The sequence below is a fragment of the Procambarus clarkii genome, chromosome 43 (genome assembly GCF_040958095.1).
Source record: "Procambarus clarkii isolate CNS0578487 chromosome 43, FALCON_Pclarkii_2.0, whole genome shotgun sequence".
In the NCBI taxonomy this organism is placed as follows: Eukaryota; Metazoa; Arthropoda; class Malacostraca; order Decapoda; family Cambaridae; genus Procambarus; species Procambarus clarkii.
In genome coordinates, this window is record NC_091192.1 from 10,632,696 (window position 1) to 10,650,289 (window position 17,594).

The following is a 17,594-nucleotide window of genomic DNA, read 5'->3' on the forward strand; positions in this document are numbered from 1 at the left end:
ATTACTGTTCAGAGTACAGGCGGCATCCGTGTTGCAAGCTAGGTTAGGTTGCTGCAACATGCTAGGTTGGTTTCCCACTCGGGTGTCCCGAGGCCATCCCATTTTGGTTAGGTGCTGTTCACCCCTTTCCCTCCCTGTTCCCGGCTCCGGACTGTCTGCGGGTTTCGGGGTCGGGGCGGGGTTTAGTTGGGGCCGAGACTCGGGCGGTTTTCGGGAGAAACAGGGCAAACCGAGACTCGGTTTGCCCTGAATTCTATACCCTCCTCGGAGGACTGTTGTCTCTGTCCGGCTTCTATTGGGGCCGGGTGCCTGGATGGTGGCCCTGGACCTCCAGGTCAATTCTTGGCATGTTCCTCTCCAGTTTTCCGGAACTGGCACAGTTGGTGGTGGGGCTACAGGCTTGCTGCTTTTGTTGCCTTCCCTATTTTGTAATTGGCAGTTGGTGTATTTTTGCATCTATACCGGATCTTAGTGCCCTGTCTGAGTCTGCTTGAGATTCGGTGTCTGGCCTACCTCGACGACTGGCTGGTGTGGTCTCCCAGTCGGTCCGCTTGTCTACTAGCCAGGGGTGTGGTTCTTTCCAGATTGCCGGGTTTGGTTTCCTGGTGATCTGGAGGCCATTCCATCTGTTTCCGTCCCGGGTTCGAACCTGGGCCTTGTTTAGGGCTATTGGGCCACCCCTTGTCTTTCCCTCCAGAAGTGTTACTGCGACTGTGGTCCCGCCTTCGGTTGTTCATGAGGGGGTCCCGGGTTGCTCAGCAGTTGCTTGAGTGGTTGTGCGGGAGTCTGAACTTCAACGTTCTGATTTGCCCGCGGGATCGGGTTTGGCTTCGGCGTCTGTTTGGTTCCTTCGGAGACTCCCCTTCCGCCTCTTGCAATCGTTGGGTTTGTTCCTCTGGGGATCTTGTGTTGGTGCTGCGTCACCAGCTTCCTCTTTGGGGTTTTCGGGGTTCCGTGCCTTGGCACCTCCCCGAACCTTCGCTCGATGTGTTCACGGACAGGTCATCTCTCGGCTGGGGCTTTGTGACCAGTGCTCACCAGGTCGGCCGGGGATGGTGGAGTCTGTCTGTCCTTTGGGCTCACAGCACGGTTCGGGAGTTCGTGGCTGGCTGGTTTGCGCTTTGGAGGGTTTGGGTCACTTGGTGCTCTACCATTCGGCTCCGTTCGAACTGTTCTCTGGCGGTTCTTGTCGGAACCACAGGGTTTCTCTTCGGTGTTGACCATTGGGGTTGGTTCCTTAGAGTGTCTCGTTTGCTGGATTCTCGGGGTTTGGCTAACCGTGAGGTTCATGTCCGGGGTGTGTCCTGCGTCCTGGCGGACAGCTGTCTCGATTCATTCCTCTGTTCGCGGATTGGCCAGTCGTCGCCGGCTCGTTTTGTTGGCTCTGTCGGACGTATGGACTCCTGGCCATGGATATCTTCGAGTTGGCGTGGTCTAGGCGTCGCCCATTTTATGTGGCGCCCTTACCCACCTGCGAGGCGTTCACGGTGGATGCTTTTCGGCAGGACTGGTCGAGGTGGGGGTACCTGTTCCTCTTCTCCCGGTCCAGCTGTTGCTTTGGGTTCTGGCTCGGTTGCAGCCCATCCCACAAGAGCAGTCCTTATGGTTCCTTGGTGGCCGGCCCAGCTTATTGTCAGATGCTGCTTGATAGGTGGCCGAACCCGGGGCGTTTTCCCGCGGTTCTGCCTCTTTCGGCAGGTCGGACCGGTCCTGAACATGACTTTTCAGCTTTCTCCTCAGCTCTTGGCGTCTGGTATTTTGACGCGGGTATCACCATCTCTGTGGTGATAAGGTGGCTTTGTTGATGGTGTCCCACCTGCGAGCTTCATCTCGGTGACAGTATGATGTTCCTGGTGTTTCTATGCACCTTTTCTCGCTCGCATAGGTCGTCTTCTTTTTCGCATCGGGTTGTCTTGTACTTTCTTGAGTTTTTAGGACTACAGTTATTTGATGTTTCTTACTGTCTCCTCATTTTGTGCAGCACTGGCGGAGCCTCTCCGGCTTGCGTTCAGGGTGGACGTCACATCTGCCCCGTTTCGTACGCTTTCTCGTGTTTTGTTTCACCTCTGGCCTGGTCATGCGTCACCTGAGCAGTCCTGGTCCTTGATCAGGGTGCCCTCTTATCTTCTCCTCAGTTTGTGGTAGCCCCTTCGGTTCAGGTTTCTGCTCTTTGGTACTGGTGGTAGGTTTGTACGTTTGCAGCCTTTCTCCGTCCTTCTGGCGACGGTCGAGACAACTGCTTTCCGGTGGGGTCCTTGGGTTATTGATGCTTGATTGATTCAGCCGGGGTGCATCCTGTGTTGTCCGGTTGCCCTTTTTTGCCGTTAACTGCATACCGTGTCTGGGGATGCGCTTTGGGTTGATGCTGTGTTGGTGACGTCTAGGGCTCATTTCGGGCGCAAGGATTTGAGGGTCACACAGGTTCCTGGCCGCCCATTCTTTATGCGTGTGTCTGCTCCTGTGCTTTCTTGTTGCTTTGGGTCGCAGGTTGCAGCCTGTTGTCTCGGCTTCGCATTGCGGAGTTTTTGGAGGCCGCCTCCTGGGTCAGCCCTTTCTTTTCCTTCTCTTTGGGTATGAAGCTCCAGAGAGCCTTAGAGGCTCCCCACAGAAAACCAGCGTTGAATGTAATGAAACGCCATTTTCTGGGTGAGCCCCCGAGGCTCCCTGGCAACCCTCCCTCCCACAGGTCGGCGTTTTTTTCGCGTTGGTTGAAGCTTAGCTTCCGAACTGATGCTAGGCAGCCGGCGCGGTGAGGTCCGGGGCTCCCCCCTCCTCCTCTCGGGGTGGGGAGGGCTGCGCGGACGATCGGCGCGGCAGTAAAGTGTGATGTTTGCTTGTTTCCTTGGGATTGTAGGGAGTTTCTACCTCTCTGTTCGGTTTTTGTTTTAGTTTTTTACCATGTGGGGTTTGTTTTGTTATGCCTACCTTTCTGGGTGTCTAACCCCGGTCGATGGCAGATAAGGAAAACCCCAACCATAAGGAGGTTTTCCCGGGCCATTGCTCCCTGAAACCTCTCTGAAGGGGCCAGGTTCTGGCAATGGTGCCTGGTAGGTCTGAACTCCGTAGCTAATGTCCTGGTCTAATATAACATGCATTAGCCCAATAAGCTCCAGGGAGCCTCCGGGGCTCACCCAGGAAATGGTGTTTCATTACATTCAACACTGGTTTTTTATGGTTTTGAGTAAATCTCTCGGTTCACTATCAAAGTAAATCTCAAAGCTCTTCTCGCCTTATACTGTGAGCCAGATTCTGTTTCTGGCTCCCAGTAGAAGAATGTGGGCCTAAGAGGCTTTGTGTTATTTTTAACACTACTTTAATTCCTAAACTTTGGGAAGTTACTGAGAGTCCATCTAGATAGGGAGTTTCATTATACTCAAATTCAGTGCTTGATTTTTTAGTGTACACATTGCTTGTCCCCAATCATTTTTGTTTTTAAATATTCCACTATACAACTTATCTTCACTGCATATTCCTTACCCCTTTCTTTTCTACACTATCATCTTCTGTTCTCTCCTTCCTCTCATATTACAATAATGCCGGTTTGATTACTATCTCTAAGCCTGTGGGTATGTCTGGCTATAATCTAAACTTTCTAGCCAAGAATTTGACTAGAAAGTTTAGATTATGGTCATAATTACTTAGATTATGGCCAGCCTTCCAATTTTCTGTACCTGATTCCAACCTTCCTATTCTTTATATCATACAATACTTTCATTATAATTTATTATATGATAATCCAAGTGGGATGAATAGAAACAGGTACAATACCGTGCTAATGTGAGGGGTCGTATTGGCTGGGTGCTAGCACAGAGGAGGATTTTAATGAGATAGGTTCATTCATGTGAGACACACACTCTGCTATGCATTTATTTGTGCGTTTAAGAAAATTATCATTTCCAGAACTGCGCCCCCTGAGGCAGAAAGCCCAAGATTTGACAGTGGATTACAATGATAAGAAGCATGCATATGACTCTGTGGCAGCCGGTTTAGATACTAATGTTGGTAAACTTGAACAAGAAGTTAAGGTATGTGGCATAATACCAGTGACTGTAAATGTAAAAACTGATGCAAGCTGTATTTATATTACAGTTGTTTAAGTTGTTACCTACCATGGTTCTTGCCATGTAATCTTAACAAGAGAGGCACATCATGTGTGTAATTACCTAAAGTGTAGTTATAGGATTAGAGCTACAGTCGTGTCCCGTCTTCCCAGCACTATTTGGTCATATGATGTTTTGAAACAGCTGACGGTTTTGGCATCCACTGCTTTCTTCGTACCAAAATGATTCTGGACCAAAGATTATGGTTTTCTGAAATGTGGCTGAATTTATAATATAAACAAGAAGTAACCATTCATTATACCATAATAGGTAATTTATAGTAATATAGTAATGCTTTGCGTTGGATTGATTTCACAGATGATATCCACATCTGTCATCAAAAATTTACAACCTTATAAGTACTAACGACATCCTGACCATGTGGGGCTAGCTTCAAGAAATCTTTGCTACCATGATGTAGAATCTGTAGATAATATCTTCTTAACACTTTATTGCACAGCGCCCGCGAGACCCACACTACCCCGGGTGGGCCTCAGCGTTTCACAGGAGCGCGCGGTAATTCTGAAAAGTGTATAATCTTTTCAACTTTGTCACCTCAATTCTCGTCCAAGGTTTTTCAATTTGGTATCATTGTGTTCGCAATAGAATTCTCTTCAGGACTAAAGGCATATAAAGATATAAAGTCCAAAAGCCCGGTGTACCATCCACAACAAACAGAGAAAGTGCGTGCGTGTTACCCGGGAGTGTGCAAGAGCGATAAAATGTGTACACTCTTTTCACTTTTGTCACCTCAATTCCTGTCCTAGGTCTTTCATTTTGGTATCATTGTGTTTGCAATAGAATTCCCAACAAGAGAATATGCATGTAAAGTAAAAAAAAAGCAGTGCGCTCCCCCCACCGACAAGATGAAAGTGGCCCAGAAAAAGAGCACTGTGCCACCCCAAAGCCCCTCTCATTACATTAGAGAGCGCGGTAATACTGAAAAGTGTATTCTCTTTTCCACTTTGTCATCTCATTTCTCGTCCTAGGTTTTTCAATTTGATATCAATGTGTTTGCAATAGAATTCTCTACAAGACTAAATGCGTATAAAGCCCAAAAGCCCAGCGAAAAAGTGAGAAAGTAAGAGCGTATTACCCAGAACCGCGCAAGAGCAATAAAATGTGTACACTCTTCACTTTGGACATCTCAATTCTCATCCTAGGTCTTTCATTTTGGTAACATTGTGTTCGCAATAGAATTCCCTACAGGAGTATATGCAAATATAAAAGTCCAAAAGCCAGGCGTAACACCCACAGAAAACATAGAAAATGACGGAGCGTAATCCCAGTAAGCGCTAGTAATATTAACAATGTGTGTGGAAGTTGGCAGCATATCTAGATTGACAACACAATATGAGATACTAGCCTTGCTTCTTTACCAATCTTGGGCATCATTTACCTCATATGCAGTGTTTAGTTCCAATAGGCTCAGTTTGCAGATAATGACTTCATGCCTAATTTCTTTCATATAGTTGGGGCATTACCTGCTAATTATTTCATACATCTACCCTATTATCCATCCAGCCTTTCCAGATCTTCATTTACCTATACATTCATCCAACTAACCATATATATAATCATCCACTCACCAAGTCACCCATATATTCAACCATTCATCGATTCAGAAATCCAAGCATCTACTCATCCATTCATTTAATTATTAGAGTTTTTACTTAAGTATGCCTACCATATACCATGGGGTTATAATTATGAATAGCAAATAAAAAATATTTAATTGCATTCAGCCTATAAATCACTTACTGACTTCAAAATTAGTTAATAACTGCTGACTCTCTACCTTTTGAGGCACTGAGCAAGAATATGGATGTGACTGACTTTTTAATAAAAAACTGAAAATAGTGTATCCAGAAAGACTTGAAATGAACCTCATATAGTCAAATGATTAATAATCAAAACACACAATAAGTTGTAATGTACAAGTTATGAGATGATAAAACCTAAATAGTCTAAAAGTACTGTATAGAGAATGGTAGGAATATAAAAATATTCAAAACTATTTCATGAGACAAAGGAAAGAGTTTGCTATTGAAATTGAATTGAAAATGAAATATGTTTAAGGTATAAATACACACAAACAGATGAGGTAGCTTGAGCTATTCTCATCCAATTCAGTACAACATGGTCATATATATACAATTGACAAGTCAAGATATAATTGACAATTTACTATAAAACCAAAAAAAAGGCCAACCTACTCATGAAAAACTCTCCAGACACAAAGCAGAACACCTTAAAGGAGACCAACGTCGTCTATGCCTTCAAATGCCCACTTGGTGACTGTAAGCACCAAAGAGCTCAGAATATAGGCAAGACAACAACATCTCTTTCCAGGCGATTAACAATGCATTAGCAACAGGGCTCCATTAAGGAACATATAATATATTCCCACAACCAGACACAACTATAACTTCTTATCTAGCGGTGGTTCTAGATAGAAAACTATCACCTGAGGACCACATAAAGAATATTGTGCGAGGAGCCTTTGCTACACTTTCTAACTTCAGAATTGCTTTTAAATACATGGATGGCGATATACTAAAGAAATTGTTCACGACTTTCGTTAGGCCAAAGCTAGAATATGCAGCTGTTGTGTGGTGCCCATATCTTAGAAGCACATCAACAAACTGGAAAAAGTGCAAAGACATGCTACTAAGTGGCTCCCAGAACTGAAGGGCAAGAGCTACGAACAGAGGTTAGAGGCATTAAATATGCCAAAACTGGAAGACAGAAGAAAAAGAGGTGATATGATCACTATGTACAAAATAGTAACAGGAATTGATAAAATCGACAGGGAAGATTTCCCGAGACCTGGAACTTCAAGAACAAGAGGTCATAGATTTAAACTAGCTAAACAAAAATGCCGAAGAAATATAAGAAAATTCACTTTCGCAAACAGAGTGGTAGACAGTTGGAACAAGTTAGGTGAGGTGGTAGTGGAGGCCAAAACTGTCAGTAGTTTCAAAGCTTTATATGACAAAGAGTGCTGGGAAGACGGGACACCACGAGCATAGCTCTCATCCTGTAACTACACTTAGGTAATTACACACACACATCACAAACAATAAACATTATACTGAACATTCTGAGTACAATGAAGTTCATGTAGCACATTGGTATTTTCATCCACATGACAGTATAGAGGTAGTGAATAAGCTCATTGTGTATCTTTTATTGACACTTGCATAGACCATCTAAACATTACATTTATGGATTTATTTTTCTCAGGGCCTTAGGGATGAGATTGTAAAATCAGAAACAAAGTACCATCTGTTTAATGCTGAGCGGGAAATTTTGAGCTTCAAGCAACAGCAGGCGAGTGAAGAAATTAAGTTATACCTCTCAAGTGATCCACAAGATAAGAAGAAATCTCTAAGGTAAATTTCTTTACTAATAATAGCATGTGAAGATAAATTTTGAGTAATAGCTTATACAGACTAGCATCCAGAACCTGAAATAGTTGTGGCCAAGCCCATTATGAATTTTCTAATTTTAGGGATTCTCGATTTCTGAACCATCACATTTAGCTGCTCCCTGAAGGAAGATCACAAGCACAGGTGAGATTTTTTAAAACTGTCACATAGTACTCAGGAGTCACTGGAGATTGTCATATCCAGTTCTGAATAACTGACAAGTAAATTAATAAAAAGCTCACAGCATTTTTATTAGAACCCTCGCTCAATGTGTTCATGGTCTACCAGCTGGGTTGGGTTTGGCTTCAGCATCTTCTGGTTCCTTCAGGGATGCCCCTTCTGCTTATCTCATGATCGTTGGGTTCGTCCTCCGGGAGCCTTGCATCGGTTGCTGCGCTGTCGGTTTCCTCTTCAGGGTTTTCGGGGTTCGGTGCCTTGGCACCTACCCAAGCCCTTGCTCGATGTGTTCACGGATGCGTGTTCTCTCAGATGTGGCTTTGTGACTAGTGTTCTCCAGGCCAGCCAGGGGCGATGGGGGTCTGTCCTTTCATCGGGCTCACAGCACAGTGTGGGAGTTCGCTGTCCCTTCGGAGGGTTCGGGTCGCTCGGGATTCGACCATTCGGCTCCATTCAGACTGTTCTCCAGTGGTTCATTTCCTGAACCGAGGGGGTTCCTTTTGGTCCTTGCCTCTTTGGGGCTGGTCACTTTAGGTGGCTTGTCTGCTGGTTTCTCTGGGTTTGGCTCTCCATGTGGTTCATATCCAGGGAGTGTCCACGTCCTGGCGGACAGCCTGTCTCGGTTCATTCCCCTGTCCACAGAATGGACAGTCAACGCCTACTCCTTCAGTTCGTTCTGCCGGACGTACGGACTCCTGGACGTGGACCTCTTCACACTGGCATGGTCTCAGCGTCTCCTGATCTATTTGGCACCCTGACTGTGAGGCTGTCGCGGTTGATGCCTTCCGGCGGGACTGGTCGTGGTGAGGTTACCTGTAACTCTTTCCTCCCCCTGGTCCAGCTGTTGGTTCGGGTTCTGGCTTGGTTGGAGTCCTACCAAAGGGGAGTAGTCCTTGTGGCCCCTTGGTGACTGGCCCAGCCTTTGTTCCAGGCACTGCTCTGCTTGGTGTGTGAACCTGGGGTGTTTTCCACAGCTCCGCCGCCTCTTCCAGCTGGTCCAACCAGTCCGGTACACGGCTGGTCCGGTCTTCTCCTCTGGTCTTTGCATCGGGTCTTTTTGAAGTGGGTTTATCACCAATTGTATGGTGGTGAGGTGGCTTCATTGATTGTATCCCACCTGAGGCGGACCATCATTTAATACCTAATACTGTCTTGGCTTTTCAGGACCGTCATTTAATGCCTAATACTGTCGCCTCATCACATGTGGCACTGGCAGAGCCACTCCTGCTTGCTTTTGGGGTGGATGTTACTTCTGCCCCATTCCGTAATCTTTCTCATGCTTTGTTTCACCTCCAGCCTGCTCATGTGCTGCTTGAGTCATCCTGGTCCTTGGCCAGGGTGCTGTCCTATCTTTCCTCTCCTCGGTTTGGGGTGGCCCCTTCGGTTCAAGATTGTATTCCCGAGGCTCTGTTTCTGTTGGCAACCTCTGGGGGTTGGGTCGGTGAGGTACATGCTCCCCTCTGGTGCAGGAGTTTCTGCTCTTTTAATCCTGGGGTTGATTTGTTTGGTTGCAACCTTCTTCTTTTCTGGCGAAGAACGAGATAGTTGCTTTCCGAAGTTTTTTTTGGAACATTGATGCTTGGTTGGTCAGGCCAAGGGTGCATCATGTGTTGTGTCTGGTTGCGACTCTTTGCTGTTACCTGCTCACTTCGGCTTCAGAGGCTGGGGATGTGCTTTGGGTTGATCAAGTTTCCCTCATGCTCTGTTCCAGGGCTCGGGTCTCTCAGGTCATCTGCAAGATTATTAAGTCTAGCCAGCCTGTGGCCTATCCTCATGCCCATGCTATTAAAAGGCTTGCTGCATTGGCTGCCATGCTTGGCAACATGTCCTGGGCTGATGTTCGGGCGCAGGGATTTTGGAGGTCAAACAGGGTCCTGGCTGCCAGTTATTTGGTTAACGTTCCTGCTCCTGGGCATTCCTGTGTTGCTTTGGGTCGCAGGTTGCAGCCAATTGTCTCAACTTCGTGTTGAGTCTGTAGCAGCTGCCTCCCGGGGTTAGTCCCTTCTTTCTTTTTCTTTGGTTATGTAGCTCCAGGGAGCCAAAGGGGCTTCCCACAGAAACCCAGCATTAAATATAATGAAATGCCATTTTCTGGGTGAGCCCCAGGAGTGCTGGGTAGCCAGCGCAGGAAGATTCGGGGCTCCTCCCTCCCCCTCTTGGGGAGGGAAGGGCTGCACGGACAAGTGGCACAGCAGTGGAGTGTGACGTTTGCTTGTTTCCTTGTTTCCTTGGGATTAGAGGGAGCTCTGCCTCTCTTTTCGGTTTTTAGTTGTACTTTTCTGTGGAGAGCCCCCTCGGTTCCCCGGACCTATAGCGGGCTGATGTGTATATATTAGACCTTGGCAACAGTTAATCAAAGGAGTTCTAAGCCTACCGAGGACCAGAGCCAGAACCTGGCCCCCTCAAGAGAGGCACGAGGAGCAATGGCCAAAAGACATCCCCGTGTCACTGGAAGCAGTCTTTGTCTGCCATCTACCAGGTCAGGCACCCAGAAAAGTAGGAATTTCAAAACAAACTACGGCTGGTCAAAAATTGCAAACCGAAAGCCGAACTAGCAAACAGAACTCCCCAATCAAAAACAAAGAAACAAAAATGACGTCACCACAACCGCCACGCATACGTCTGCGCAACCCCCTTCCCCGGGAGGGGGACCGGGGGTCCCAGACCTCCACGCTGGCAATTCTCCTCAGTTCACAGATTGTTGGGATGGCAAACGGTTAATCTCTCTGGTTCCACTCTTTGCACAGTGCTGCAGTGCAGTGTTGTTGCTCTGTGTCGGTGGAGTGTGAGCCAGAAGTAATACAAGAGTACTGGGGCTGCATGCACCTAGGGCTACCTTCCCTAGGTGCTCCATAAGTACTACCTTTGCAGCCTCGGGGTTATCTTCCATGAGCCATTCAGGAGCAGCTACCTCCGTGTGGTTCTGTCGCTGCTCGGTGATTGCCCGCCCTTGGGGTTCAGCTGGGATGGTTCTTACTCCTGTTTGCCCTTGGGTAGAAGGTAGTTTTGTCACTGGCTGGGGCGCGAGGTACTGTGAAGCTGTCTGATATACGCATAGCGATCTGTTCTGTTCACCTGGAGACATTGTGCTTTTGTTGGGGTTTTCTTTTGTTTTTGTTTTGATTTGCCTGGTGGGGGTCTGCCTGGTGTGGCGGTAGGACCACTTGTAGGATTTTGATGGTCCTCCACTGAGTCCCTGTGCTTGCACACATTGCAGGGGTTCAGCTTTTAGTTAGTTTGTTTGGTAGCTCTGGGAGAACTGGTTAGCAGTACCTCGCCTGGGCTTCCCTTAGCAGTCATCCTAAGGGCCCTGGAAACCTCCATTGGGGCTCTGTGGTCCTATGGAGGAGACCTCAGAGTCCCACCTCGCCTTGTGCGAGTTTGAAGGTTATTCTGTCCCCTTGTCTCAGGGTGACACTCACCATCTGCCTCCGCCTTGCTGCTTGTTGGGTCAGTGACACCTATGACCTGGAGTCCTGTGAGTGGTGTTCTTTGCTTGTACTCCATTCACCCAATCCACTGAGACCGATAATTGGGTGCAGGCAGCTTTAGCGTTGCATGTGAGGTTTTGGTTGCAGCAACGTGCGAGGTTGGTTGCCTTTCTGGATACCATGCAGACGTCCCACTTGATTATACTAGTAGTGAGACTCGGGCGACTTCAGGAATTGCTCCTTCCGGATCGGCAGCAGAGGCATTCGAGCCTGTTCCTTCTGCCAGAGCTTTTGGGCCACGCCAGTGGGGCCCCCTTCATCCCTGCTTTTCCGGTGGACTCTGCTTTTTCTCCAAAGAGGCCGAGGGTTTGGAGGATGGCTCTGCCCCGAGTCCTGACGTGGAGGATTCTGGGGCTGGGGAGGAGTTGACTTGGGGGGGGGGGGCCTGGGCCCCGCTTGTCCCTGGTTGGGTGTTTGGTACTCTTGGCACAGGACTTGTTGTTACAGGAGGAGGGGTTTTCTTATCCCCCTTTCTGTACGATTTTGTTATGAGTTCAACTCCTTCCCGGGTTCGATTCCGAGTTCCCTTGCATTCTTCGGTTCCCTCCTTCCGGAGGTTTTTGGCTTTCCGCATCCCACCAAGGAAAGTGTGGGAGGCCCTTGCGGCTTACCTCCTGCGAGACCCGGATTACGCCTCGATAATGAAGCCTTCTTCTTTTGAGTTTGGCTCCTCTTTTCCTTATTGGGTGTGTTACGAGGTGCCAGAGTCTTCCTGGCTGGCAGACTGCCTTTTCTTTTGTTGGGGGCTAGACATTCATTCTGTCGAACCGCGCACTTGAATGGCAGGAGTTGACTGCAGTCGTTCAGGTTTACCTGGGGGGCAAGTTGAAGCACCTCAATGCGTGCTTGTTCGCCCCTGTCCTTCCTTATGATGTCAGCCAGGTGTGGCTTCACGTACAGGTTCTCTCCCTTTCGTCATCCGAGGTGGCCGAGGATTTGTGCACCTGTGGGTACTTGGCTTCGGTCTTGCGCTTTTTTTCCCTGCTGGAGCTGTCTTCGAACTGGCTCGGGGTGGGTGTGGAGGAGCTTGGTTTAGAGCCGGTGTCTTTTGTGCTTGCTTTGGCAGCTCGGGCTCCGACCTCCTTGTTGAAGTTGTATGCACCATTTCTGAGGGAGGTGGTGTTTGTTCTTTGCTTCTTGCCGTTCAAACTGGCGGGGCTTGTCCTTTCTTTGGAATCGTCTTGGGCCCTGGCTTTTAAATTTCCATCCCCTTTTTGTCCGTACCTGTTTGCAGAGTCTCTGGTGGTGGATTTTCTGCAGGCGACTTCGTCTAGTTGACGGCCTATGTCAGACTTGTAGGTTCTACAGGGAAGGGGGGCCTTGGAGGTCCTACTCGAAAGGGTCATGCCAGGTCTCGGGGTTCCTTCAGTCGTCATAAGCCAGTAGTGCTAGATTCAGGATTGGCCCTTCCTGCAGCGTCGTTGGCGCAGTGTTTGCTCTGAGTGTCAGTCAGGCTGAATGCCTGACTGAATGCCATAGGAGTCATCGGCCCTTGTACGGTTCACCCCATTGAGGGGGCGATGGGGGGGAGGCTCACGCTGTTTGTTCTTACCTGGTCCCACGATTCATGGGCAATTGGGGTAATTTTCCTCTGGCTTGCGGTGGCGTTGGGTCTTTTCTTCTCCTTCGGGAGGAATCAAGGCTTGCAGGGCGGGCCTTTTCCCCTGCATTCTGTCAGGTTAACCTGGAGTGGGTTTTCCGCCTGTTTTCAATTTCGAAACGGGACTGGGCAGATCTGCGATTCATACTGGACTTGTTCCGTCTGATCCCCCTGGATCTTTTGCCCCTCCTTTCAGATGACCACTCTGTCTTGGGGTCCAGTTGCTTTTGGCGCCGGATGCCTGGATGGTGTCTCCGGACCTCCGGGACACATATTGGCACGTCCCGATTTATGCGGCATTCAGGGACTGGCTCGGCTTTGTCGTGGGACGACAGACTTGCCGCTTTTGTTGCCTTCCCTTTAGTTTGGATCTGGCACCTTGCTTATCCACACTCCTTAACCGGGTCGTGGTGACCCGTTTGAGTTCTGGCTTGCCTCAACAATTGGCTGGTGTGGGCTCCCAGCCAATCTGCATATCTGCTCACCAGGGATTTGGTTCCTTGCCAGCTCGCCGGGTTCAGGTTCTTGGTGTACTGGAAGAAGTCCCATTTGGTTCCCTCTCAGGGGCCGGATTCAGGAAGGTACTTACGAAGGTTTTTCCTCTTAGCTAAGAGCGTTTTCCGTCTTAGCGCCTTCGTGGCGGCTACGTCCGTATTCAATTAACTACCCTAAGTGGAAAAACCTTCGTAAGTTCATTCCGGGATTTAAGTGTGGTTTCGACCACTCGTAGCTTTACGTAAACTGGATATAAGTCATTTTTTCTCTACTACATAACACTGGGATCGATTTATGATATTGGAACATGACCAAAATATTATAGCTGGTGAATCTAGTGGAGAGGAGTCCTTCGTGTTAGTTATATATGCATTCTCTGCTTGAAACTTGAAGTAAATATGTGTTTGATGATAGTAGAATTAGTTTTATAATAGCAAGATATTATACCAGTAGTTATTAAGTAAATAAACACTGGTGAACATGAAATATGAGAGTAGGTGATGAGCCCTGCCTGATGGAATCATTTACTATCACCAAATGCCCCTGTTCACCTAGTAGTAAGGGTGTACCTTAGCTATACATACCCATTTCTAATTTATTTAATTTGGTTTTATTTTGAAATTAAATCTGGGTGAGACATAAAATAAAATTATGCTGCACAAATGATGTTAGGTAAGGAAAAGGGTAAAAATGTCACAAACTTTATTCATTGAATACTTAAAGCTATAATTATGACTATATAGATTATTAAAAAAGAGAGAGGGAAGTAGGGGTCCAAGACCTCTTCCTGTTATACAATTTGGGTGTGGAACAAGTAATTATCAAAAGAAGGCACCATGCCGGGAAGGCTATGTAGCAGTAAGGCAGTGAGGCGAGGCAGCTACTTATTTGAGAAATGCTTATTTTATTTACCTTATAAGCTGAGGCAACTTATTTTATTTGAGGAATACTCAGCTGATTCCTCTACATTTAGCATGGAACAAATTTGTGTCCAAGACCTCTTCCTGTTACTCAATTTGGCTGTGTGTAACCAAACTAGAAGTGCTCTACAAATCAAGGGGCCCAGAATGTGGAATGACCTCCCGAATCATGTCAAAGGCTGTACCTCTCTCAAGCAGTTTAAGAGTTAAACCAAGTACTACCTAATTAACTCCATGTAACCTAACTTACCTTCTAAATGTCAACCCATGTCTTGCTATTTTTTAAACAACGCTGTTCACCAACATGTGCAATTGCTGATTTATGCTATGTTAACCCCCTTTCTGGGGGGAGCCCCGTCGGCTCCCCGGAGCTTTACCGGCTGATATGCTAATGTCAGACTTTGGCATCAGTCATGTGTATGGAGTTCTAGGGCCTACCGGGGACCACGAGCCAGAACCTGGCCCCCTCAGAGAGGCAAGGGGAGCAATGGCCTATAGAAACCCCCGTGTGGTTGGAAGCATTCTATGTCTGCCATCGACCGGGTCAAGCATCCAGAAAGGTAAGCATTCCAAAACAAACCCCTATTCTGGTGAAAATTGCTACCTAAGCCGAACTAGTGAATAGAACTCTTCAACAGAAAACAAGGAAACTAGTATGACGTCATACGTCACCGCGCCGCTGTCTGCGCAGCTCCCCCCTCCCCGGGAGGGGGAAGGGGGAGCCCCAGACCTCCCACGCCGGCTATCCACCCATCAGTTCTTCGGCTGATGCTATAGGCAATGGTTATGTGCTCCGGCTCCAGTGGTTGTTTCAGCACTGTACCTAGAGTGTGGTGTCTGTTTTCTAGGTGGTGCGTGAGCCGGGAGTGATTCTTCAGTACTCGGGCTGCATGCGCCTAGGGTTCCCTTCCCTAGGTGCCCTGTAAGTACTGCCCTTGGGGCTTGGGGCCACCTTCCACAAGTTCCTTGGGTCCTGCCCCTGCTTGGCCGTTTACTGCTTGGTTTTCGGCCGCTCTTTGTGTGCTCGGGTGTTCTGTCTCCCTTGTTCGCCTTAGAGTAAGGGGCAGTGTTTGCACTGGTGGGGCGCGGGGTACTGTGCAGCTTGTCTTTACCAATCATAGCGGCCGGCTCTGTTCCGCTTGGGTACGCTGTCCTCTTGCGGGGTTTTCTTTTTCTTTTGTTTATTTACCTGGTGGGGGGGTCTGCCTTCGTTCTTCCCCTGGTTCACCCTTCCTGCCTGCATCCGGTTCCTTCCCGTCTGTAGGTTCAGGGCGGGGTGTTTGGTGGTGTTGAGACTCGGGCAGTCTCGGGGAATTCCCCTTCCGGGGTAGTGACGGGGGCATTTGGGCCTGTTCCTCCAGCCGTGTTGTATGAGTCTGCCAGTGGGCTCCCTTCCTTAGTGTTTTCACGGCTGCCCCGGTTTTCTGGTACGGCCGGGGCTTTGGGGGAACGGCTCGGCCCCGGGGCCTGTCGTGTAGGTTCCCGGGGCTGGGGAGGGGCTGACGGGGGGGGGCCTTGGCCCCGTTGGACCCCGTGGGGGTTTTTATCCCCCTCTAGGCGGGGCTTGTGGTTACGCGGAGTGGGGTCTTTCCTCCCCACTCGCCGTACGTGCTGTTGGACGTCGGCCCCTCCCCGGGCTCGGTTCCTTGGCCTTTGAGTCGGTTGGTTCCGTCCTGTGGGTGGATGTTTCCTCCCCCGCTTTTTGGGACGGTGTTTTTGTCATGTTTCCCCGTTCGATGGGGTTCTGCGTGACTTCTGATCTCGGGTGCGCCTGCGCCTTCGTGTGCCTTCGGGACTAGTGTTGGCTTCTGTGTTCTCGAGGGTACGGGAAGGTTTTTCGCTACTTCCCGCATTATTGGAACGTCTGTCGGCTCCTACTACATATCGCCCTGTTGGGCTACTTGTCGCCCTGTTGGGCTACTTGTCGCCCTGTTGGGCTGCTTGTCGCCCTGTTGGGCTACTTGTCGCCCGGTTGGGCTACTTGTCGCCCGGTTGGGCTACTTGTCGCCCGTTTGGGTTCCTTTTTTTTTTTTTTTTTTTTTGGGCTCTTTGCTTCTTTGGCCGGTTTTATTGTTCCTGCTTCCTCTTTTGGCTCCTTTTCTCGTGCAATAGTCCTGGCTGGCGCCTTCCCGCAGGGAGGGTGTGCGGTTCGGCCAGCGTGTTATGCGCATGCGCCGTGGAGTTTGTTTTGGTCTGGGCGGTGGTTCAGTGCTGGGGTTTTTTGCGCCCTTTTTTGCTACAGTGCTTCGCCTCTCGTTCTTCTCCCTGGCTGCGGTATGTGCCCCTTCGCGCCGGGGGTGTCCTGGTTCCCAGTTGTGGGGAGGACACCGCGGTTTTCCCTGTGTCATGGGTGTGGACCGCCTCCTTCGCCTCTCCCTGTTCTCCTGCGGGTCCGGCAGGGTCCGGCTCTGGCGTCTTCACCTGGTGGTGCTCCCAAGTTCTTCTGGGCACGGTTGAGTCGTGTCAAGTTCGAGCCACCATTCGCCAGGTGAGTTTCTGCGGTCTGGCGTCTTTTGGCCGGGCGCTGGATGCGGCGGTGTTTATATACCTGTCTTTATTTAGGTATATTTTTGTACGACTGAGACCGTTCGCACACCAGTGACTGTCCCTTTATCACCCCTTCCTGTCCCCCTCATGTGCATGTCCAACCCATGCTGGAGTCATTCAGGGGACCCTCCTTTTTCAATGTTGTGAGGTGTGGGGGTTGTAGGGTTGGTTCTGTACTCACCTGGTGAGGCTCCTGGCTGTGCTTGCAGGATTTGAGCTCTGGCTCTTGGGTCCCGCCTGTCTGGTAGAACTGGCGGGATAGTACCAGTGGAGTGCAGTGGTGCTCTTGGCACTTTTGGGGAACACTGTATTACCATCAGTGGTCTGTGCTTGTTACACGACCTACTTGCGAGCATAAGCCTTCTTGCTGGTTCGTCCGTGGACTTCCAGGGCGCCCTGGCCTGTTTTCGTATGGCAGTTCCGGCCCGTCCTGGTTGTGGGGGTATGTGGGCCGGTGGACTGCTCCTTGCAGCTGCCTGGTGGGCCATCCTCTGGCCGGTCTGGCCTGACCTTGGGCCGGGCTTGAGGTGTAAAAGAGCTCCCAGTACCTCATCCAGCAGGTATCGAGCGGGGTTTCTCCGCCGTCGGTCGCCTGGTGCAGGTTTCTGGGCCTGCAGGGTTTTGTCGTGTCTCCGTTGGCCCTGTCTGGGGTCTGCCTGCTCCGTTCTCTGCCTTTGCAGAGGGGAGTTGCTATTTACGTGTTGCATGTTGCAGTGGTGCCTGTTGCTGCTGCTGCACGTGTGCATTGGTACCGTGTTTCACGGTGGCGTGTCCTTGTTCCTGTGTCCGGTTGTGGAGTGGCACTTTGCTGCCGTTTTGTGCCTGGGGATTGC

At 49.3% G+C, this 17,594-nt stretch overlaps 1 protein-coding gene across 1 annotated transcript in view; it reads left to right on the top strand.

Annotated features, from left to right (window-relative positions):
- Positions 1-17,594, top strand: part of LOC123755719 (intraflagellar transport protein 81 homolog) — a 192,451-nt gene that overhangs the window by 141,900 nt on the left and 32,957 nt on the right. The window contains exons 12-13 of the mRNA XM_045738459.2: positions 3,901-4,025; positions 7,347-7,495. Of these exons, the coding sequence (XP_045594415.2) occupies positions 3,901-4,025; positions 7,347-7,495 (274 nt within the window). The remainder of the gene's footprint in view (positions 1-3,900; positions 4,026-7,346; positions 7,496-17,594) is intronic.